The sequence below is a fragment of the Pholis gunnellus genome (genome assembly GCF_910591455.1).
Source record: "Pholis gunnellus genome assembly, chromosome: 3".
Lineage (NCBI taxonomy): Eukaryota > Metazoa > Chordata > Actinopteri > Perciformes > Pholidae > Pholis > Pholis gunnellus.
The window spans coordinates 18,124,783-18,150,948 of NC_136529.1; the positions used below are offsets into that span (position 1 = coordinate 18,124,783).

Sequence of the window (26,166 nt, forward strand, 5' to 3'; positions counted from 1 at the left end):
TGGCAGAGACGGCTAAAAGATTTTACTTACATGATTGCATCGGAGGAATAGTGAGATAAAGTATGAAAAGGCATGGTGTAAAGAAAACACATTTTGAAAATATAGGTAAACAAAAAAAGAGTGCCAAAGAGTTTGAGAGGGAAGTGCCATTAGGGAAATACAAAATAGGGACTTTGTTAAATAAATCCCCACTAATCTGAACAAGGAAACTTGTTTCAGGCTTTAGAAGCCACTAGATGGAGACGTCGCCCTGTCGACAGTTAATCTGAAGCAGTTTGTTTGAGCCTCCGATATTAACATACACACTCAAAACAGACACACCTTGGGAAGGAAAAATGGTAAAATGAAGAAGAAAAACAAGAGCGTGGTCCTGAGCGTTAAGGGGTTTCTCCTCGCAACATCATTTTTGACGTTGGGTCAAGGTAACAATAAATGAGTAGATCCACTACTGTGAGGAATCACTGGGTGTTATATGAAAGAGTGTGCGCCTGTTATTCAGACTGAACACAAAACATATTGTGAGGACACACAAACACTATTATGAGGGAACACAATGATACTACCGGGAATGGGGAAGTACTTAAAAGAATTTCCCACGAGTCCATTCTTTGATAAAGGTACGCCCTCACTTCCTCTACCTTTTATGCCTCTGATGTGACGTTGTCTGTGATTAATGCTTAAATGATTTATGTTTTCTGGAGCCTCACAGTTAACAGTGCCTCTGATCCTGATCTGTTCCTCCTCTCATTCTCTCGCTCTCTGACATTTCAGGAGTTGAGGTGGGTGGGAGGCTCACAGGCTGCAGGTGTGAGGGCGAACTCCCGACTCGTGTTCATGAGTAGGCATAGTACTGTTTTGTGTGTTACAGAGTGCAATTAAATGGCACGTGACGTGCAGCGTGTGGGAGAGAGAGTTTGAAACACACATCAATAATCACACACACACGTGAATACTCACAGTTGCATGACCAGGTAGAGGTGTGATTTACTTTCAAATATCTCTTCCAGAGATACGATGTTGGTGTGTTCAAGCCTGTGAAGAAGGAGAGAGGAGAACTCTTTTTTTTATTTAGCCATTAGTATTTGACAAGATCTCACAGTCAGTGTAAGTATCCACCACAGAGTTGCATCCAACAGTCACATGTGCTACACTGTGTGGTGGCATTCAGCTCCCTAATTGGCTCAACTCTGTGCTCTGCTGCCCCTTGAGACCCGTCGGTACGGTGACAGGGATGAAAAGATGAATCACACAAGATCAAGATTGGTATGACAACTGTATGTATCGTACCTGTGTTACACTCAGCGGCCACTTTATTAGGTACACCTGTACAATCTAATGCAATTACGTACAACTAATCTGCCATAAGTTCTACCTTTGCAAACTAGGGGTGATGTAAGTGTCTTTTTGCACCATAAAAGAACAATGTGAGGATATTAGAGGGTGTTATGTCTGTTTAAACCTTTATTTTCCTTTTAAATAATATATGTATTTAATGGTTGTTTCACCTTCCACCATAATAATTGTAGGGTTGGGTTTTAAACCTTACTACTTTTTCTAGTATAAACCGAAGTGTTCATAATGTTGTTTACTTAATCATCCACCAGGTACTTCCTGTCAATATTTTGCCATTCCTACTTCGACAAATGTATTGCATTGTTGCTTGTGTTTAGTGTGGCTTGTTTAGTTAAAAACATGTTCTTATTTCCAAAAGTAAGGCACAGTATGGTGAAAAGTAGTGTTTTTTTATCATGCCTCTATATACCTCATGTATCATATCAGCATTAGTATCAGAAAGTGTCAGGTGACGCCCTAGATGCACGTATTCCTACCTTGTGACCACTTAAATACTCTCAATTTAAAAGGTAACAAACCAAAGTTGATTTTACATTCAGTGCCTCTCATCACAACACAGTATGTGTAGCCTTGAGGTCTAACAAACTGCATTTCCTTTCTCATGAAATGATCTTGCTATAATATTTATGTGTGCAACCCTTTCGTTTAATTCACCTCAGTGTTTGGACTATGAATGTGTGCTTGGAGGACAAAGACAACACAAAGCTATGAGCCTGAGCTGTACCAGAGGTAACTGTGTACAGTACGAGTCAGCATGAGCTCATGCTGGATTACGGCAACGACTCTTATCCAGATTGTAACAATACATGGACACCCTCATTTATCTGCTTAGCTCAGTGTGGAAGGAGAGATGGACCCAGTGAAGGATGAATGGATTAAAACCTGCAAAGTGAGCGGACACATGCAAATCGTGTGAGCCCAAGCATGCACTTTTACACATAATTACAGAAGGTAAGAAACATGCAGTAAAGATGCATTGAATTTGAAGGTCTGTGCAAGTGTGTTAGTGATGAACTCATGGTGGACGCAGTGGTCATGGTGATTGTCAGAGAGAAATGTCTATTGAGAGCTGGTGAGTCATCTCAACATAGAATTAGAGGACAGAGTTTCCAGCTCTGCAGCTAGTAATGACTGCATCAGACATCTGAGTGAAATTGGCAGATCTACTGATTCTTTAATCCATATTCTGTTGAGTTTCTCAAATAATTACAACGTTTATTAATGTGTTTAATCACAGCCTCAGGTCCTTTGGAATTACATGAATTCTTCTTTTAGTTTTTAGTATTTTCTCACAGCTGTGGCACAATTTGTATTTTTTGATATACAGTATTTTCGAGAGCGCTGAGTGGGTCGGCCATAAATTAGTTAATACTTCTTACAATATCTGTAGGATCTTAAAGCTCCTGCGGGAGGGGGGGGGGGGGGGGGGGGGGGGGGGGGGGTGTTCAATGGGCTTGTGGTCAGAAACACACAATTATTAGGAGTCCAACATTAATTGAAATCGACCAACTTGACATTTCATGTTAGAAAGTCTTCATAGTAGCAACTTCACACCAATTCTTCTGGCACGGCTCTAAATGAGTTAGCAGCATGTGATTAGTCACTGTATTCGCACACGTCTGTGTCTGAGTAAATATTTGGTCTGGATAAAAGGGGGAGAGGATGAACAGCCAGCTAACCAATTTGAGGATACCATATGGCCACATTAGCAGTATATCAAACTACTGTTAGGCTTCTAACAAACGGTAATCGGAACAGAGATGAGTTGACTGAGTGTCTCCAACACAAACTGGGCTATTAGACACTAAATTGATAATAAATTAACTTATTTTCATATTCAAATAAAAACACTGTGACAAGTGCTTTACACGGGTTGTAAACATTAAGTTAACAACAATAGATTACAGCGAGAGACAACAGGAGCCCTTGAAGAACAATCTAGATGACGGATTTGGCTCATCACAGGAAGGAAGAGCGGATATAGAGTGGGCCGTATAATGTCCTGCTACCCTTTCAGTCTCAGGCATGTTTATTACAGAAGAACATTTTTAGGTGCCAACTGTCTCCTGTGGTCAAAAACAAGAGAGCAGGTTTACGTCACTGTAAATCTTCAGTGTCGTGGGGAGGACAGTGTCAATATGTGGGACTATTGTACATTGTTGACACAAAAGTGGGATTTTATTTTTTAACAATTATGCAGGTACACAATCAATTTAGTGTTATCAATACTACCGGTTGATAGGTCGACTTGGCTCTTCTTCCCCCCCAACATGTGGCTGTGATTACACCTTTAACTGGACTGAATAATCCAAAAGGAGGAAATATATTTTTAATCTGATGATTTCCTGCAAACCAAAGGAAATGTTAAGATATAAAACTATTTTTGCTTATAAATAGACCTTCAAAGCATCAGAAAAGATCTGGTTCTTAACAAACAGTAACGTTGTGAACCATAAAAAGCAAATGGTCTGAAAGATTACAGAGCTGAGGGTGACGCCTCTCACATTAAGTGTAGTCATTTGATCCACTGTTAATATGAAAATATTGATTAATGAAGCTTTGAGGAAATACAACTCAGTCAGACCCTGTCCACATGCTCTGTGTACCGAGGGGGATTTGAGGATGACGTGTTAAAATGATCAAGGAAACCTTTTGTATTGTAGTCTTCACAAACTTCAGACAAAGCAAGCGAACAATGATTTTTGTCAAAACTGTAACTGCTAACTAACCCCCACCTCTCTCATTCCTTCAGCCTCACCTCAGGACGGATCATAGCTGTATATTGGCTAGAGTTGTGTCTCCTGTAACCCAGGCAACAAGAGCTCTAAAAATAACTTGGGACACAACGTAGATCAGTCATTTTCACCTTGGTCTGTAATTCCCCACATCTGAAGAAAGTACGCTTGAACCGCTCCACAAGTACAAGGACTGTTATTGTCACTTGGAGGTTGAATGCTAATGTATTTAACGTAACGATGGTCACAGCATTGAAAAACTACACGTACACAAACCATTGCAGTATTCTTTTTTTTTTTTCCAGAAGCTGCAGGTCAGGTTAATCCAATGGATGTATAAAAATAACTAAAATACCCGGATCTTCCAGCAATCATTTGCATCCATGGGGCCCATAGATCAAGTGCACTAGCCTTACCTTTAACCCTGCCTCCCAGCCCTGGGTCTAGCCTTGGTTTTGGGCTCATTAACTATTAAGCTATTCAAGTTGATTTACCTCAAAACTAATTATCTGCTTAGTTACAGACATCTCTTTCCCAATGTAAGTATATGGGAAAAAGCCTCTTTGGGCCCAATGGCATCAAATGATTTGCCCGAAAATTGTAATTTACGGTTTGGCCACTATGCAACATTGCTTCAAATCCCAGCGCTTTTCCTGGGGCTCGGTTAATCCACAGAACAGGTTTCACAGGAACTACTTCTTCAGTAGAAACTAGTTCCAATGAAAACATTTCACAGTGAGGTGAGGTTTTTTTCCCCTGAATAACCAGGAAATTGTTTCCTGAAATACAAGTTGGTCGTGAATTTTCTACCAGATGGTTAGATTCATTTGAGTGAACTGGCCCTTTCCTCACTGAATATATGAATCCAGACATAGAGATCAAAGTCCTAAAAGCTCAATATGATGCATAATAGGTGCAGTATATATCATATATGACTTATATGGTATCGTGATACAACTTACATGATGCAGTAATGGAGATACAGTGAGGAAAAAAGTAAAAGTTTTGTGGCTAGTAGCCTATTTTGAATGCAGGCTAATACTGCACATCGGCAAACATGTAAAGGTTTGTGGTTACAATACATACTGGCTTAAAAATGCACGTTCATTTTAAATGGCATTGTACTTCATTGTTTTTTTGATTACTAAAGAAATACTGGGTCCACTTACTTGTGCAGGACTGCAATCTCGTTCTCAATGCTGTTTTCCTTGCCCTCTAAAGCTTTCTTGGGGATACACTTGATAGCCACCAATCTCTGGGTCCTCTTCTCCTCAGCCAGGACCACCTCAGAGAAAGCTCCCCTGAAACACAAACACACAGGTCAGTCTGTCAAGCCTCAGTCCATTTATCTTCGTGTGCAGAGCTCTTCACATGCATCTGTGACATTGTGGAGGGAAAAAAAAGAAACTCCTGCTTTGATGTTAAATCGGCCAAACTTTCATGACAACTTGGCTACTTACATCTAAGTGCTTGTAGAAATTCTAGCCTGCTGATGCCAGATTGTGTTTATTTCTAAATTCGGCCTCCCCCTGAAGTCTTTGGGTTGCTGCTGAGTCAAGTTTTGGAGAAGGGACAAATTGGTGAGATGAATTCGAAGCACCAATATCAAATGCCGAGGTTTATCTTGGTGACATTTTTTTTATATTGGCCTAAAACTGTTTTAAATGTAAAGTTTCACTCATGTGCTGCCAATACTGAGCCACATTATCATTTGTGGAACATACTGTATGGTGACAAACCTCTCCTCTTTCTTTCTCTCTACCCTGACACCATTTACAATAAACAATTACATTTCTTCCTCCTTTTCTCTCCACGTGTCTCTCTGTCGACTAAAATCAACAATGGAAAACAAGTTAAGCAACGCAACTCAAACTAGCATTTTTGTTTATGCATTTTCTCATGAGCCATTCAACGGTAGAGGCAGACGTTTCTTACAACCTCTTGCGTTTTTTTGGACGAGGTCCAGAGATTTTATCACTCAGACCAAAACCTCTACAATAACTACGTGGAATCCCAGACCACAATTATAGGTTTTTAATGAATTTCCCACTAACGCAATTAGCAACATAACTGCTAGGAGACATGGTACAGGAAGGGAAAGAGCCTTCTGACATGAATACTGAATCAGTCAAGTGTGAGCAAAGTGTGAAAGAAATGCTGCTTTGGACCCGAGCGAGCCCCATTTGGGGTTCAGAGTGAGAGTTTTAATCGAAGAGAGCTTCGTAGAAATCAAAGTTCATAAAGAAATTAAAAACAATTTTTTTTTTTTTATTTTATCGAAAAAAGTCTCCTTAATTTAATCATGTTAACCATTTTACACACTGCAAACATCATTATAAACTATTCTACTAACTAACTAAGAAGATCCGCCACAATATCACGCATTTTACGCCAGAGCCGGCAAGACAACAACTCAGAGAATGCCTCGAAAACCGGAACAATTGCTTCTCCCTTAGCATATCACACAGCTAACTGGACTAGCATTTCACACAGAGTTCAACGGTAGCGTCCAAATTACTCTCCGTCAAAGCGTTCAGGAGTTACAGAAAAGTGTATCTATAGGCATTCCAGTAATTAGCCCAGATGCAAAACGTCTCCTACAAACAAGACCATATGGTGACTTCACACCACGGATCGATTGTAGGGATGGGAAAGATTCTCATGTGTATGACTATGTAAGCGTTCACTTCACCAGACAACTCAGGACTGTTGTGTGCTTGCAGTAGAGGCAAAATCTATTTGAGTTGATTAATTCACAGTTATGCTTTGTGATATGAATGTGCTGCTGTGTTTATTTATAGAACTGAGGCATTGTTACAACCCTGGCTGTCACAAAATGTACTTAACTGCAGCAGCTTTAAAGTCTTTGTCTCTATTTAACTGCTCAATAGATGGCAGGAATGTCACGCAGTAACAAAGACCATTCAAACCTCATCTGCAGAGAGTAACTTCTCTGGATGAAAGTGTTTGCAATTTCACAGGGAAGTTTGCACATCAGATCTTACTCATGCTTCCTCTTATGTTTTCCTACCACGCTGTCATTCACTTTTCATCAGCCCATGGTGAAAAAATGATTGTTTTGAAACAGGCTATCATCTCATCATTATACTAACAGTGCTGCCAATAAATGTTGGCAGAGTCAGCATCTTCAAACATGTCTCCGTCTCCTCAATGTGGTAGGAAGGTTGAAGAAAAGTCATGCAGATGTCTTGCATCACTTATGGGAATCATACAAAGACAAGACAACCTTACACCACTATAGCTGCTGGTGTGCTTTTGCAAACTGCTAAATGTAAAAAAACATCCTGCATTTACCTCATTAAAGCAAAACTGTATGTGTGTGTGTGTGTGTGTGTGTGTGTGTGTGTGTTGGAGGGGGGGGAATGTCAGCTATCTTACAGTATCTCCTCAGCCACACATAGCTGTATGTGTGGGCAGAGAGGAACCATAATCATCCGGTCACTAGGTTTGTAGATACTGTATCAGCGTGGCCAACAAGGAAGAACTGCATGGTTTCATGCCACAGTGATCAGAAAAGAAAGTGCATGACCTACAGAACACAACTCCTCTACAAACACCACCCTTACTCTTCAGTGTAAAGCCACTGCTGTCCAGAAAGAAACCTTACAGGTGCTTCACACAATATGAACAAACCTAAATACGGCACCCTGATTGGTGTTTTTAATCCACAGTGAGTTTGACTGCTTTTATGCAAATCACATTTGTTCTACAACCGTGTTTTTTCAGCTCATAACTGGAAATTGTATATTTTCCTCGGGCAGACCCTCTGGGTGTTTTAACAGGAAATGAAGTGTGTATTTTAGGAAAGTGCACCGAGCACACAGCACGCAATTTCTGCCTTGCTAATGATAATCTTGGTGCTGCTTTATTTCCATTGGCTTCATGACCAAACAACTAAGGTGGATTTGGTGATTCCGTTTTGAATGTGGGTACATCTAGCCTTGGAAAGATGCAGCGAGCATGGCTTCTAATCTAGAACGGTTTAGCGAGTGCATGGTCTAAGAAATGACAAAAGAAATACAGAATCTGCACTCACAGATGAGTCATCTTGTTTATTGTGGGAAAAAACGTACGTGTTTTAGCTGAAACAAGGGGTCCCAACCCAATGATTTTACAACTGGTACGTAAAAAACTACTACTAGTTAATTGCATCTTTCTTAAAGTACTCAACAGAATTAATCTCTGGTTCCTTCACATACTTTATCCGGAGTGACCTACATAAAACTTCTCGGGTGATATTAACCTCAAAGCTAACAGAACACTGAACACCTTTGCTGATCAAAGTAATAACAACAACAGTATCTTGGGAGCAAAGCCTTGTGTTCACATTTCAACAAGAACGTTAAATTGTCACAGAAAGGCCATTAGCTTTGGCATGAATCCAGCTGTGTGGAGGAGGTTGTCAGTGCTGCAAATTCCTCTGTATCATCTGGAGGATTTAGTTGACATTCTCCATGCTCCCACCGAGGGCCTCTGGGGAAGTGTCAAACAGTGGTTCACAAAAACATTGGGAAAATTTGAGATTACTAATGTGTTTTTGACTATGGATAGTCCCACTGTCCGGTTCTTGCAAGCAAACCCCTTCCAGTGGCACATAGTTATCTTGTGAGGTAATGACACACTGCAACACGTTTCCCTTTTTAATTATTCCCCTAATTACAGTCAGTGACACAATGACCCTAGTTCCGCTGGACTTCAGACAAAGCCTGTTAGTCAGAAACAAAAGTATTTAACCCTTGACTTCCTGTCATCAAATGGCACTGCACATTGTTTTCATGAAGTCCCAATAAATACTTCCTTCTTTCTGAATGTCAGTGACCTGCAGGGTATCATTTTCATTGTGTTGAGCAACAATCTCTAACACAACACCATTTCAAAACAGGTGAATTCTGTACATTGTGGACTATGCAGTACACCCCATAAAACAAGGCCCTTTTGCCCATGATGATGTTCATTCTGTGCGTGATAGCAATAATTATATTAAGCAATTGGCTGGCAGTGATCTGCCAATGTCACTTGCTTAAAACAACGGCTTACTATTGTGATGAGAAGGAGGAGGGAGAATATAATCATGCTCAATTTTAAGTTTGATAGAAATTTTACGCGGGGAAAAACACTGCTGAAGACAATGCTTCCACACTCAAGTCCTGTCCCTTCTCTCATCCGCTCACTCATCCTTTTAACAGACTATATTGTGGAGAGCCACAACATTACTACAATAAGGATTAGGATTATTATTGAACGATAGATGATGCCTGTGTCCAGCTGTGGAACAGAGGTTAGTTGATTAGGGCAAAAATGACCTTCTAGTTGATAATACAAAAAATCAACCCTGCCCCTTACACAGTGCAGGCCCAGAAAATATGAAGAGCATGATTATGATGAATATTTGATGGATGCTAAGTAGTGTGGTGAGTTTGCTGAGAGCTTAATCCTAGCGAAGGCTTCAACTGGATTATGAGGTAAACAACTGTGTTTGCCGAGCTGTTCCTGTTCCTTGCAGGACATTCTTATCTCCACCATGGGACATGTGTCCAGGAAAAGGATACACGCACACACACACACACACACACACACACACACACGCACACACACACACACACACACACACACGTAACACTTTACAGCTATTAGCCACTAAACCCTCAATAAAGACATACTTGCTTACTGCCACTATCCAAACAGTAGGGCGTGTTCTCATAAATTCACTGTGCAAATACATTACACAAGAGTTTACATATAGACAGGCAGCAACAAAATGTAAACGTCCTCAGCCTCAAACAGAGTAAATATTTACATGCAATTTATATCAGTGATGGGCATTGTGCATAGCCTCTTAACTTTCACTGATCAAAGAAGTTAGCATAAATAAATATTAGCATAGTCAAATCACTCAGCTCCTTATTACAGCACTCTTTTCTGTCTCTGAGTAAGCTGCTTGCTTAAAATACACACTTGGCGTTCTGACCCGTTCTGTCGCTACAAGGAACCTTTTCATGTGTGCATGCCACGATGCCTCACTCGGTGCATCAAAGGAATTTAAAACCAAAGAATTATAATCTCACATGTCATCGTGCACACATTTGTGCTAATGACTATACAGCAAACACAGAGACACGCAACATAAATACAAACATGTACTAGCAGACCATTATAAGATGCTGTGGTTACATCCACACAGAAAAAAAACAGCAGAGCTCTGATGACTTTCAATGAAAACAATAAAGACCGTATACATATTACTGTCACACTTTTAAATGCAATTATCAAAAGACAAAAACAACCTGCCTTGTCTTTTTGCAGGGCCCACTCTATATGCCGCTACAGTCTCCTCTCTTTTAATGAAACAGTTTTTATCCTTTGTTACCATCTGCTGTGTTACAAAGGAGTCTGTGCCAATGCAGACATGCACAGTACACATGCCGTCTTAAAGTAAACTCGGTGAGAGGCGCTAAACGACAGCACTCTGAGAAACTGCAACACCAGCTCTCAGCAAGGGACTCTGCTTCTGTCTAGAGAGGTCTCAGACAGATAACAAACTACAAGCCTAAAGCCCCCCCACTCCATGAACGATCTTACGCCTAGCAAACAAGCTGAACGATTTCTACTGTCGCTTTGATGGACAATGTGACAGTCCTGATCCCATCCCAGTGCCCCCATCCACCATAACCCAGGACCTCAAGTGGGACCTTAATATCAGCTCCATCACCAAGAAGGCTCAACGGAGAATGTACTTCCTAAGGCAGCTAAAGAAGTTCAACCTGCCAGAGACAATGATGGTGCACTTCTACACTGTCATCATTGAGTCCATCCTCTGCTCCTCCATCAGCGTCTGCTACGCTGCATCCACAGCCAAGGACAAGGGCATACTGCAGCGCATCATTCGCTCTGCTGAGAGAGTGATTGCCTGCAATCTGTCGTCCCTCCAGGACTTGCTTGCTTCCAGGACCTTGAAGCGTGCAAGAAAGATTGTAGCCGACCCCTCTCACCCTGAACATAGACTGTTCGAGCTCCTTCCCTCTGGCAGGAGGCTGCGGTCCATCAGGACCTCACGACAGTTTTGTCACATCATTGGTTTCATCAACAGAGCCCAGGCCCCCCACTGACTCTGACTTTTCCATCCCCAGAACAATTTACTACTGTTACACACCCTTGCTCATCCTTTCTATATTAAAATACACTTGCCACTTTTATAATATACTTGTTTTAAAGTACTGTTATCTGTTTGGCTTGTTACCACATTGTATTGTACATTTTAATATTTTTTAATTATGTCTTGATTTTTGCAATGTGTTCATTGTAATGCATCATTCACCAAGTCAAATTCCTTGTATGTGTAATGTACTTGGCAATAAACGGTTCTGATTCTGAACTCAAATAATGTCAATTTTGATTTTATATTAAGAAACGAACAAGGACCTTTCCTCTTATACTGTGGTGTTTTGAGACTACAGACCTTTCCTCTTACTATCTGCCATGTATTTCTTTTCCCTATAAATCCCACATTTCTCAAACACCAATTGTGCCATCTGTCCTGCTGAGAAGTTGGTCAAGAAAGTATGCAAGCAGATGACAAAATGGTAACTGTGGAAAGGTCAGAGAGACATAGGGAAGGACCATCTGGTCCAATCAGAGCTTAGAGATACCCAACTGTGATTCTGGCCCTGACACATAAAAAGACCATCTTTGCTCTGTGGGCCCTCCAAAATATCTACAAAACCAAACCACAATCGCTCTCCTTATCTGAAAATCAACACAGTGCATAACAACTTAGTGTAAGCAAGCACTGCGAGCTAGATTTAATACTCCAATACAATATATAGAGCAATTTAACTTCTAGATAGATTTCTATAAAATATGGAAGGGAGATATATACTTTTAAGAACATAATAATTATGTTTGGTGAAAAGGTGAGATCTTAAAGCTGATAGAATACCTATTTTTATACCAACAATGGGTTAAATAAGTTATTATAAACCCACAAGGAATTATCACCCGATTCTTAAAGTCAGCTCTACTGAGCGTTTTAGCTCCTTCACACATGCAACCTTATACGGTGCTGAATAGTTGATGCCGGTTTAAGTCTAATTCTGATATATATCCTGTGGTTTGGGGGTCATGACTGGTATGTTTGTGATACAGTGCGGGAAGCATTAATTAAAAATAATATAAGTGCCTGGTTGGCCACAATTCTTATGTTAAAATCCAGCCGCTGGTACTGAAGCTTTTTGAGCGTATGCTTGGATTCTGTTTTACTCTGAGTAAAGGCACATATGTGTGATAAGAAACTATGCTGTTCATTATTGTTTTGGTTGCATACTGAACAGAAAATGTTTCCAGATGAATACATATACCCCAAATATTGCAATTGTAATAAAAAAGGGATCAATTTAGTCTACTTTGATAACAAATATAATCTGCTGGTACCATCATCTTTATAATCCCTTAATATGAGTGTTGCCATGGTGCTGGTATGTTTGACTAACTGCCAGTAACTGTGTCCTTTGGCTGGACACCTCAGTGCACTGCACGCCACACTATGGCTCACCAAGAGGAAATGTCATGACCATATTAAGAAATATAAAATATTCATATTGTGTACCGTCAGTACACAGTTTCAGTAAGGTGTGTGGCAATGGGGACAGCGACACTGGACTTCCACTATTCCTCCAACTCTTCCTCCCCAACCTGCTTCACAAACATTGCTGTCCATTTGTAAATCCAAAAGGTGGGAATGACGAACACAAATATTTTGCCCAGGAGACTAAAATGGAGCTAAAAGCAGAGCAAATGTCAGACTGAAAATATGTCAGGCCGCAGGAAACATGAACCTGACGGAGGGATAATTTTGGAAGCAGGTAATTGTGTCCTTACACATTAGCTGTTAAGTGGCTCAATGCACTTAATTCCACTTACAGAAAGGAATTGCTTTGACACACACACACACACACACACACACACACACACACACACACACACACACACACACACACACACACACACACACACACACACACACACACACACACACACACACACACACACACACACTCCAATTCCTAAAGTGGTAATTTAGCTGCAAAGCAAAGAACTTGCCTCCCTAAGGATTTCTAGGACCAGAGATAAAAAAAACACAAAGAAAGTCTTCTCGAGCCAGTTTGCTGATATGTGGACAGCTGGTAATGTGGAGAGTATGGGCAATAGGGGATTATAAGGATTGCGAAAGACTGTGGGAAGATGTACATGACAAGCCTGCAAGTGTATATATTGCTGTGAGCAGATGGAGATACATAAGTGGGCCAGACAGTGGGACTGGGCATACGTGTGTGTGTTTGTGTGTGTGTGTGTGTGTGTGTGTGTATTCCAAGAACTGCAGGCTATGCCATGCTGAGCTGAGCTGTGCTGAGATGCAGGCTTCTGTTTGAATTAGGTCAGGGCAGGGCTGAAGGGCTGAGGGTGCCATAAGCAGGGATGGATTTTCAGGATTGGGTTGGGAATTGTTTCAAGTTGTCATTTTTCAAAATAAAGGTTAAACTGTAATTGCTATGAATGCTGGAGTGACGGAATAAATGTGATTTAGTCTCTGAATGAAACCGTAGCTTACTTGATGTTATATTCCTGTAATGAAGCCTTGGCTCAACATCAAGTTTAAAAAAGGTCCAGGATGGTATCTGCAGACCTTTGGAGCACAAATAATGCCTGAGCACTGAATTAAAAGTATGCATGTCTGAGACAGAATTACAAGGGCAGATATGGTAAAATGTTATCCTGCATGAGCTTTGAGGTGCCTCCTCCCCTTTGATGAAGGAAGGTCTTAGCGCTGTTCTCATCCTACAGCTTGGACACAGTCACACCTTATAACAAGAGAGAAGCTAAGCAAGGAAAGGACAAATTATTAACACATTTCTAGAAAGGCCAGGAGGGTGCATGTGGGACACCTTTGTAGAGAAACAGAGACATGATTCAAAGAAGATAAAGAAGAGTTCAATTGTAATAAGAGATATCACGGGAATACAACGAATATTAAATATATATGTGATATAAATATCATATAAATCATGGGGAGCGAGGAAGAGATGGGACACAGACAGCAAAAGAGAAGCACTGAGAGAGACAGAGATGAAAAATAGATGAAGTGGGACAGCTCTCATGCTGGGAGACTCATCTGCTCTATAAAAGGTGGCTGTTGCCTTTTGTCGGAACCACTTTGTTATCATCATTTTGAATTCATTTGATTCTAACTTGGCACACAAACGCGTAATAATGAAGATAAAAGAAAAATCGGTCTGGTCTAAATATTCCCTCAAGCCCCTTCTCTGGGCTCCTCACTGTGTCTGCACCTCTAAATTATAGTGTGGTTACAGATGGATCGGTTGTCACGGGCTGCTTTGCCTACTCACTATCTGAAATTCAGGAAGATAGACATCACAGCAATTAGGAAAATGAAGTTCAACAATAGGGATTCAGAGTAAGTATAAGTGTGGTGCAACAGTTGCAATATAATGTAAAATGTTATCGGTATGAAGATCGATTGAAAAGTGTGCAACACACTGTACATTGTGGATGATGGCTTGTTAATATCAATGGATAAGTATGCATTTTGATTAATGGTGGCCATAATAAACTGTTTCTGGTTAAATGTGACAACTCATTTCTGAATCGACAATGTTCATTCTTTATGTAACCTATAACACAATCCTTAGTTTTAAAAAACTCGTAATGTCCTCCGATTTTGAGTTGAAGTGGCACCCTAACTTGTACTCATCTACTGCATTTAATCCAAGGGGTCAATGCCTCACCTCTTGTCACACAATTTGTAGACTTTCACTAATGCCTCTGCAAGCAAAAGTGCACACACACAAACACACAGTATTGAGTTATTGAATCTTTCCACTCCACAAGCAGAGAGCCCTCAGCTCGAGTGGTAAATTAGCGTTAAAACCCATGTAATTTAGCCGAGAGGCACAAGTGTGCGGGCACAAGTGGAGCAAAAGGTTCCTCTTTTGACTACTAGATTGTGTCCCAGCCCAGACTACAATTTGTGAATCACAAAACAACAAAAAGCTTTGTGGATCCAAGATCCGAGATTTGAAACATCAGCATACGTGTCTAATGAAACTACACATTTTTGTGGTCTTCTATCAACTGAAAATGGATAAAAGGGCAACAACTCTGAAGTCGTGATGCACAAAAAATGCCAGGGTAAGGTTTTAATAACAGATCTTTAGTCTGTCAAATCAAAAATAACAGCCTGTGGGCGTGAGGCATCCTTGCTTTGTAAAAAGAGAAGATATGGGATGAATGGGTGCTATGCGTTCATTCATAGAGGTGGAGAGAGAGAGAGAGAGAGAGAGAGAGAGAGAGAGAGAGAGAGAGAGACGGGAACACTGGAGGAAAAGGTCATCAAGGAGAAAACACAAAGAGGAAAGATGTACAGAACAACTCTGAACCATCAGTGCAGAAAAAACAGACGAACAACATAACCAAAACTGTGTGTCTCACCCTCACCCACACATTCACAACTTTTCCCAAATCAATTGAAGCCAACCAGCAGATCATACAGCCAGCGAGCGCATTGGGCTGCTAGGTCACCGTTCGACATGAGTGACAGAAACAGGCGGGGGCCAATCCATCAGCCCTAACGATTTTAGATGATTACACCACGCTCCCCTACCCTTCACTTCATCCCTTACCCCGTCCACTCTGTGTTTCGCAATGTATTCTGGGCTGAAAATGCAGAGAATTTCCCCTCGCCGCTCTCGGCATTCATTCAAATGTCAGAAAAGGCAATGTGGCCCATTAGTGCAATTTGTCATCAGTAGAGAAACCTCGAAGCTGGCAGCCGAGTCTGGGAACGTGGAAATAATAAACACAACAACAAAACAAAGAGCTGCCTTTTACGTTATTGAATTCAAGAATCTTTCGCACAACTTATTCGGCAGTATGTTACAGCAATATCACAGCACTTCCAGATCCAGAGTACATTCATTCCTAATGACTATCTGGCATAGACCTGTCAACTGGTAGAGTTGTTTGAGATGGACATGAAAGTAGAATTGGTGCAATGCTAAAAATAGTTTCTGTAGTGATGTAATAGAGTCACAGCGAAATACTGAAAATATCAATATCACTTTTGCAAATACGTGTCCTGTGAATCCACAAGCAGGTTTGAATGCTGACATACTGAACAACGTATGCTGGAGAGTGCAGGGTATAAGTCAATATTTGAAATAAAGCCAAGGGAAGCACTGGGGAAGCCAGAAGGTCTGGATAGGTGGGTATGCATGTGTGACATGGTATAAAAAGGTTTTTAAAGTTACCCACATTTTAACTGTAACAGTAGATTAATTATACTTTGTCTCATTGAAAATAAATGGTTTGGCCCCGTTGTGTCCTGAGCCCTGTTAGATGAAAGCATTCAGCTAAAACTAAAAACAGGGATGCAGGACACACTGGGATTCCTGTTCCACAGCCAACACAGTGTGAAACCAGGATACAGTGAGAGAGCAGGTGACAGGGATGGGGAGCTGGATTTGAGTTTCGGGCTGGGTTGAACAGAGAAAGACACACACACACACACACACACACACACACACACACACACACACACACACACACACACACACACACACACACACACACACACACACACACACACACACACACACACACACACACACACACATACAAAAACACCTTTTCCTTTTAAATCTCATCTCATTGTTACTTGACACCGTGGCAATATTGTCTTTGTTACACTCGTGCAAATAAAGCATGAAGGAAATGAACAGAGTGAGAGAGAGAGAAAAAGAAAGAGGGGGGATAGCTTAACATAAGTAGAAATGAGAAAAGAAGGAAGGCAAAAGAGGATTTGAGTTGATTGCAGTGACAGTGCCGTTGCCCGTGTGTGCATTATTAATTCCCATCTGTTTTGATTACAACAACATGTGGCAGCAGCTGGGGATTCAGTACCACTAGTATCTGGTTTAAGTTCCTGCATAATTACTATTTGTGTCACCAAACCCAGACATTTGAAAGAAATATTCAAACGTATGAACTATTTGTTATGTTGTAATAGTGTACTTATGATCACATGATCTATTACATCTAAACAGAGAAACAAGATAATCAATTTGATACTTGAATATGATGATTTGAATTTGCTCACGTGTTAGACGTGATGAAAGAGGTATTCAGTGATGAGGTTATTTGTAGCACCTACAGTGCATCTCCCTCATGGTAGAAATATCAATGAAGGAGGCTCTAGAAACATGAGCACATTTAAAGAGAAATATCTGTACCTGTGTCCTCTTTTCTCTGTTTTCATGTAAAAGAGAGAGCGAGTTCATCTCTTGCACAATGCACACATATGCACCCGTTGGAGGATTATTATTAGCAAATCAAAAAAAAAAAAAAAACTTTGTTTCCATAGTGACTGTTTGAGTCCATTATGGAAAGTGTCTCCTGTTGTTACCAAGACAACAATCCAGCAATTGCGAACGAATGTGGCGCACAGCTGAGTGATGCGGTGAGCTGGTGATCTCTACATAAACAAGCTCAGCACCAAACCCGGGGCAGGTGGAGGACTGAAGGGATGACAATGAGAGCGTTGAAAGAACGAGCAAACATGTTCATGTATGCACCCATTAATTGTACTCTTACACTAACACAACTAAGGCTTGATACTGCTATACTGTTTTTACCTGTACATGATATCCGACTTGTGTCCGGATACACAGGGTGCTAGCAAAATAATCTAAACATTTCATGGATCACATTTACAGAAACTAGCCGCATTGGGTCGCATATCATGAAGCGTTGTCATTTCAGTCATCCCTTTGAACTGAAGATCACGGTTGCTCTTGCAAGTTTATCGGTGTTGAGGCATATGCTTTCAGAAAGGAGTCTGATTCCCATGAATCTTAAATAATTAATCATTTTCTGGTCAACACACTTGCACATTTGGCAGCAGATTATTTGGCCTTTGCAGCTTTTCTTTTGAGTGGGATTTGTCCTTTATCAGAGATAGAGATAGATACTGACAAGGAGGGCAAGTTTCCATCAAGACTTTTGTTGCAATAATTGTAACTGTGGAAGTTACTTCAGTCCTTTTCATTAGGTGCTTGCAACATAGTTTCTACTCTGCGCATCAATAACTAAAGAGGCTACGGATGGCTTCATAAACTCACAATGCATGCTTAGGTGTAATCTTGGATTCAGCTTGTGTTCACACATCTTAATCCTGGGCTAACAAGGATGCGGGTGTTTGTAGAAGGCGCATCAAGTGAGACACCTTAGATAAACATCCTGTCTCATGACACTCTGCACCCATGATTAAGGATCATAAAACAGAGAAGTAGGATTTTAAAAAAAAGTTACACTTAACTGCAGTGCACTCTCAGAGTAATTTGTTCTTCGAGAGCAAACTGGGTTCCAAACTGCTTCTGCCAATTGTGGGAAAGCTGGGCAAGCACTTCATTGTGGGATAGATAGCAGGACCATTTAGACAGGAGGACCCAGTCAACCCCAGGAGAGGTCAAGAGGACAGAGATGGTCCTGTCTTGGTGATGGAATATGCTCTATTGTTGTGAGCGCCAAATTACATTTGGGTTTTGACAAGTGTCCTGTATAGCTACCAGAATTAGGTTAAATATAGAATAGACAGTATATACTCACACACACTGCACTCAAAAGTGAAGAGGTCTAAGGCAGATGTCCAGGAAAAGCAGAATAAACAGCAGAGTCACAACACAGACACATCCAACATAACTCAAAATACCCCAAGAGTACTCCACAGTGCAAGACTATTCGCAGAAAGCAGGCTTCTGTTGATATGGGATTTAACTTGCCAACTTGCTAAATGGACCCATGCCTTTTTTAAGACCAAAAACACAAACATACAAAGACCTTGTTTACGGCTCTACTGTAGGATGTGAGCGTGAATGGTTGTCTGTCTGTATATGTCAGCCCTGTGAAAGTTTGGCGACTTGTCCAGGGGGACAAGTCGCCAAACTTGTCCCCCTGGACAGGGTAAGCAGTTAAAGATAATGGATGAATGTAGGAACACATGTTGACCTGAACACATGTTGACCTGAAGCAGGACCGATCCCAGCGTACATGTGGCACTGAATTTATGTAATATTAATGTACGTGTTTTAGACACACGCGCATTAACATCGTCACAGCAAAAAGTCTAAAACTAATTACTCACAGTACAAAAACAGCCCTTCCCCCACCCAGATGTGTCACACTCACCAGCTATGCAGACATAAACACACGGTGAAAGAATGAGAAGCTAGAATCCAAGGTTGGAACTGATTGGAATTAAAACTCATTTTTACATGTAGTTAAGTTGCACTGTGTTGAGCCATTTTTATTTATTTTTTAATTATTGTTGATTAGTTAGATCTAGCTGTATCGTGCCTTTGTAAAGTCCATTGACAGATCCTCGAGAATTACCACTTCGTTACATAAGTACATTCTGATGTAATCTAATACAGCGGCCCAGCAATAATTCCTACTTTTGTGAAGCGTATGAAGTTCAGTTTTTGTTAACACTGTGTCAGTGGAGGCAATTTAAGAGGCTTAATATTAGCGGTGCTGTTTCACTTTGAACTGCACTTTGTTAAGAGGCGTTTCTGATGTTCTGCCTACAATCATTTACATGAAGGGAGCAGAATATGAGCCTCTCAATGTCATGCTTTGTGGCTGGTTTCTTGACACTGTGACACCGAGAGGAAAATCAACAGGTTTCTGATGACACAGTGTCAACAAAAGTGAGCATTAGAAGCTTCACATAGATAATATTAGCAGTACTATTCTATAACTGAAAATCTACCGCAGGGTTCTTGTAATCATTTGCATTAGACTGCATACATTGACTCTATATATACTTCCAAATAAGCCTGTTTATTTGATGGAAAAATGGTGTTTGGGACTCCTCCTGTACTCAGCATTATTTTACTTGATGAAGCTGAAGGAAATAGTTAACCAGCATGGACAGACTGTATTGATTGCTTTAAATATTGTTTTATATGATTTTGTGGAAGTCTTTATGTGTTTTAATCAAAGCAAAAAAATAGCTGTCGTTGTTAACATTGTAATACGAGGTGATCTGAGCAGCTGAAAATGCAGGTGCAATTTCATGCCAAAACAAACGCACCAGTTTGCACTGCACCACATGATCCACGTTAAAACAAACTTATCTGTGACACTCCACCTACATTGACATAAGCAAATTTGTTAAGAACCATGAAATTACCAAGGCCTGAAAAAAAACAGGACACAATTACCGAATGTGTGCTGCTTGCACCACATCAGGTTCCCATTAGAGCCTGTTATGTCCGATTAAGCATCAAGCTGTTTATTTAGGGACACTGACAGGAACAGCCCAGGATAAATATACTTAGAGCATTGACACGTTTACAAAATACAGCCAAACCTTGTCAGGAGTCTTGTTGCGCTGTAATAAATTCATGGCCAGTCCATCCCTACCAAGTACGGTCTATTGAGCAATTACACAGCAATCTGCCCAAATACTTGCATGATAATTTATAAAATGTAATTCCACACTAAAGGGTCAGAAACAAAACAAATTCAAAATAGTCTGTGCTTCATGCATCTAAGAGAACGGTTAACCGATTCGTATTAAATGCAAAAACAAGCACCTTTTTGTTGCGTTATTGTGAGTGGGACAAAGCCAATCATACAAAGCTGAAACACAAGTGGTTTTGCCGCTGGCACTGACAAACTTACGTTCCCAGGATCTCTTTGAAGTCAAACTGATCCTTCACATCTGTGGTCTTCTTTTTCCAGGCATGGCAATCGTCACCCAGTGGCATCTTCTTGGTGTTACGGTCCGAAACAATACTAGTGAAGAAAAAGAGGATAAGGAGAAGAAGCTCATTAATACCAACAGTTTAACTGTTTCCATCTCCAACCTGCAATAAATGCAACACTGCACTTATTGTGCGGCTGCCTTTTCTTATACGGTTGAAGCGAATCAACATTTAGATATTTTTATGACTTGGATTAATGACATCCGTGGATTTTTTTACAGTGTTTGTCAGTTGTGATGACACACTAACAGTATGCAATACATGATGTCATGTCTGGAAATACTGGCAGGCAATTGAAAGTAGTTAATATTAACCATAGATTAGATTAGGTCCTATGGTTGTGTGAGCATTACGTTGTTGTAGGGTTGATGGCCGGCGTTTGCATTAGCTCTGTGGGTCACATAAGGAAGTGAAGTAACTAATTGTTTAGCACAATCGATTCTCATGATGCCAAAAGGACAACTTCTATTTCAGGTTCAGGAAACGAACTGTCCTAATTTTAAGATATCACGAGCAGCGTGAGAAACAGACTGTTGCAGAACCGATCGGTCTGTTACATAGACAACGGCTAGTGTCTCAGGTGAGTTAAGAATGCGCTGAATGCTTCCTCACTAAAACAATTTTCACTTCGGCTGCATTTCATCCATTATACTGAAATACTTGTCACGGGTAACTACAGAGTCATTGTTGTTCGTTTAGTCAGTCACGTTCAAAAATCTTTATGATCGGCAAGCGTGGAATTTATGGCCTGGAGGGCTAAAAGTCATGGCCAATATCTACTGAGGTAATAAGTAAACTATAGTTTCACTCTAGTATCCCGACTGTTGTTGGAGAAGAATAAGTTCAAATATACAATTTTCCACAGCAAAGCAGTGTTAGAGCTGCATTATACCCTGGTGCTAACTTTGGTGTTACAATGGTCTCGTCAAACCTACAATGATATGAGTGACACTTTAAGATGAGCCGCTGTCTGAGGCGGCGCAGACGACTCGAAGAGCCAAAACTGTCAGCTTATGTGTACGGTGTGTGTGTGTGTGACTTAACCGAGCTTGTGTAATGCTCAAGTTTTAGTGAGGTGATACAAAGCAGCTTCACAAACTGGGGCAAATCAAAAATCCTGTCAAGGTGTAAAGCATAAAAAAAAAACACTCCTTTCCTTTAAGTGTCAAGAAAAGACACAAACAATGTTAATTCCACTTTTGTCTCAGTTGCTCCTAATTTTTCAGAAGAAGCTAAAATTCAGATGTTTGTCCTCACCACGCTCTCAAGAGTGGGAGTGATCAGAGGACCCTGCTGTCACAGCCATCATCATCTAAACCCAGAAAGTGCCTATAACTCTAAGACCTGGAAGACTAAAATAGCCCTGTTCATATCAGCATGCCTCACTCCTCCTCTGTTCCTGCTGCCTGCCTGGCAACTTCACACTCCGTCTGTGTGAGATGATGCAACGTATTGTTCTGGATTGTACAAGAGCAATATCGTTTAAGACTTTAGATGATGGCACAGTGAATCATTCCCATATTTGGTTCAGAGTCAACTTATTTAAATGCTGAATTGTTAATGAGTGGCATTAAGCAGTAGACTCGGGTGGGCGTAACACTGCTTTTATCTCAGAATAAATGTTTGAAAGGACAGGGCCTCTTCTAGCTGTATTGAGGTACAGTCACTGATTTCTGCACACACACACACACACACACACACACACACACACACACACACACACACACACACACACACACACACACACACACACACACACACACACACACACACACACACACACACACACACACACACCAATGTGGTGGCCCTCTTGCCGCCTTCACTAATGTCAGAAATCGGCTTCATACATGTCGCCATGGAAACCCAAAAGAGCTGCTACGGTATCTGAGAGACGCCATTGCTTTAGTGTCTGATGGCAGGTGGCACCTAAGGTGGAAATCATTACGGTCACTTCGATGGCTGGCTGCAGAGTGTTATGTTTAGTTTGAAAAAAACTAAACACACACACACACACACACACACACACACACACACACACACACACACACACACACACACACACACACACACACACACACACAAGCCTCCGATGTGTGGTTCTTGGATATGGATTAGAAGGACATATCACACACAAGAAGCAGTGAAAAACCGTACAACCTGACCAGGGACACACACGACATACAGCATCCGATATAAACTCACTGAACAATGTAACCAAAAGAAGGAACAAAGGGCACAGCTGAACATTCAACCTGATATCATCCATTATTTCCTCCACTGCATTTTGCATGCCATTTAAAGCAACCAAAGTAAAAGGAAGTTGGCATGATGAAACAGCATGCAAAGGCATGTGCTTAGGGGAAGTGATAAGAGGAAGTCTAGTCTAAAACTAAAGCTGTAAATCTGCCGTACAGGAGCCTCCGTTACTCTACTGTAGGGGACAAACAAACAATAGACAGTAGACCGCAACTCTATTCCTCAGCACATCTTCAACTTGAAACCGGCCTCTTTCTTTGAGAAGCGAGGATCCATTACTGAGCATGATTTAAAAATAATGATCTTTTCATTGAAAATAGTCTGGAGTAGGACAATGCGTACTAATCCATGTCTAACAAGACAGTTGTTATGCAAAGAATAGGGTCGTTTTTTGTATGTTCTGTGATGTCGAGATTCTTTTGAATGTGTGGATTCGAGGTTGAGAACTATGAGATTGTGGCTAAGTGGAGGGCAGGGCCGTCCTTCAATCAGAGGATCGTCGGTTCCATCCCCGGCTCCGCTAGTCGCATGCCGATGTGTCCTTGAGCAAGACACTTAACCCCAAAACTGCTCCCGTAGCTGTGCCTACGGTGTGACAGAATCTGAATTGTAAGTCGCTTTGGATAAAAGCGTCTGCTAAATGACTGTAATGCTGAAACTGACTAGCTTGTCAACGCAGAAATATTTCGTGATAATTATACAAATTGATCATTGATTAAGCGCAAATATCAATCATTTGCTGATTGCAAATCTTAAATGTGAAGATTTGTGAACATTTTATAGACAAAATAATGATTTGATGCATTGAAAAGATGTATCAAGAAGGATTAAATAAAAACAAAAATAATAGTTGCAGCTCTAACCTCAGTATTATTTAGACAGGGCATTAAAGTACATCTTTTTAGAGAGTAGTAACCTTGAGGCTAAAAATAACAGAAACAGTATAAGACCATTTGAAGGAAACACTGAAGTCAGAGAAACAGTGAACACGTCACACACACTGCTTGTTTGTAGCGTCTCACCTCGCTCATATGGAGATTCATTGAGATTCATGTTAATTCATGCGCTGAGAATGTGCGATATTGGACATCAAAGTCATTTAAACATCAAAGTCATTTAAAATCTATGAATGCATCAACGCTTGCTCGTCACGGGTTTGAATACATTTTAGAAATCGACAGGAAATACCAACATGCAGCTAAATCGCCTTCAAAACACTTGGATTTCACTTCAATGGCACAAGCATTTGGATATTTTTCAGGCAACTTCATATAACATTTAAAAATGACATATTTCATACAATTGGAGCTTTCAGGATAAAGTTGAGCAAGGGGGTCTGTTTTTCAAACAAGCAACTGCTGTAAACAGCAGAATACGGTTTAAGTTGAAGGCATATAGGGGCAAGTTTCAAAATGCAGGATAGAAGAGGAGAGAGACACATGCAGGTATCGTATGAGCATGTAGAAGGCCAAAAACAGCCCCTCCATGTCCACTGATGACATGACTTTTGGCCAACGGGTGAAGATAAGCTGCTCAAGACAAAAACCCAAGAAGCAAAAGGATTGAAGAGGCTAGAAATAGGGAGATGCACAATATCAAAACCACAATCCTTGACTAGTATGCGACATGCAGCATTCATCCTTTACACAAAAGAGCGTCGCTGTACTCACTGGTTTCCCATTCCTGTGATGTGCAGTAGACAGAAGAAACACACACATGTACACACGACCACAGTTAAACGTGACGAAATGACAAGTGGGAACTGTGTTAGAGTGTGAAATTTTGTTTGCAATGGTGTTAGAACTTTTTGCAACACTTAAATACACACACACACACACACACACACACACGAACACAAATAGCCAAACAGAAAAACAGAAAAACTCGTGGAGTTAACATTAAAACCAGATGTCTAAAAGTTAAGGTACAACTTGACCGTAGCTCCTCTTTGTCTTTAAACACTGTCAAACACATTTACGACTATTACTTCATATCTCAGCAGGCAATCTACGGCACAGCTCAAAACCGTGAGAAGATTCTGCCGCCAAGTTAAGAACAGAGACTTAACTCATGTCAACGGTCTGCATTCCCGTTACAGTTTTTGTAATCATTTTCATCTTCTTCTTTTCAGGGCATCGTTAGGTCAGGCGCATTGCTGCATCTCTGATCTTTAAAGCTTTCAGAGCTGCAGGAGACGTCGGCCTGAAGACCAAAGCTCAGCACTATCTGTTACATCCCGCTACCCACGTTCGGGATCACATTTCATACAGAATAATGACTTTTTGATGGCAATCCTTTTTATGACTTCTAACGTGTGTTATCTTAATGGCTTTAATAGTCTCTTACATACAGCTCGAAGAAGTTGGAGCCAGCACAATAAAAACTCCATTCACACGTCTAGTACAACAACAACAAAATGATTCTCTGTATCTAACGGTCGAACTGACAAAGTGCTTTTTCCTGCGTGCCAACAGCAACTTGTTGAAAAGGAGCAGGGAGCAGTTAAGAGGCACTTTGTGATTTCCTGTTTATGATGTCTATTTAAGATATGCAGTAATTGCTCATATTTAAGCACTTTCATCCTAACTGCTTGGCCCACTTACTATTTACTTTGTTTTTTTAAATCTCATGTAGCCTATTTTAAACCATGTCAAAGGACGTTTTTCAAGTGTATGGATGTCTGTGAAGCCTGAGACAAATTCCCACGTGAGTCGACAATAAAGATGTCTAATTCTAACACATCGACCTCATAAACTCATATTGGAATAACTCATCAGAGTTGCCATAGTGCCTGTCCAAAACCGCACTGCCCTAGATCCACCAACTCTATGCATTCACTGGCTGAATGGCAAACACAGAGAGATTTCTAACAGCAGTCTAATAGGTCAGCTGGTGCCAATGACGCACACCAAATCTCCTCTTAAAGCTTATTAATTGATAGGCAGACAAGATCCCCACAT

At 40.8% G+C, this 26,166-nt stretch overlaps 1 protein-coding gene across 1 annotated transcript in view; it reads right to left on the reverse strand.

The window, feature by feature from the left end:
* Nucleotides 1-26,166, reverse strand: part of camk1b (calcium/calmodulin-dependent protein kinase Ib) — a 33,949-nt gene that overhangs the window by 7,206 nt on the left and 577 nt on the right. Inside the window, exons 2-4 of the mRNA XM_079186498.1 lie at nt 20,865-20,978; nt 5,258-5,389; nt 958-1,032 (exon numbers count right to left, since the gene is read on the reverse strand). Coding sequence (XP_079042624.1) covers nt 958-1,032; nt 5,258-5,389; nt 20,865-20,950 — 293 coding nt within the window. The 5' untranslated portion in view covers nt 20,951-20,978. The remainder of the gene's footprint in view (nt 1-957; nt 1,033-5,257; nt 5,390-20,864; nt 20,979-26,166) is intronic.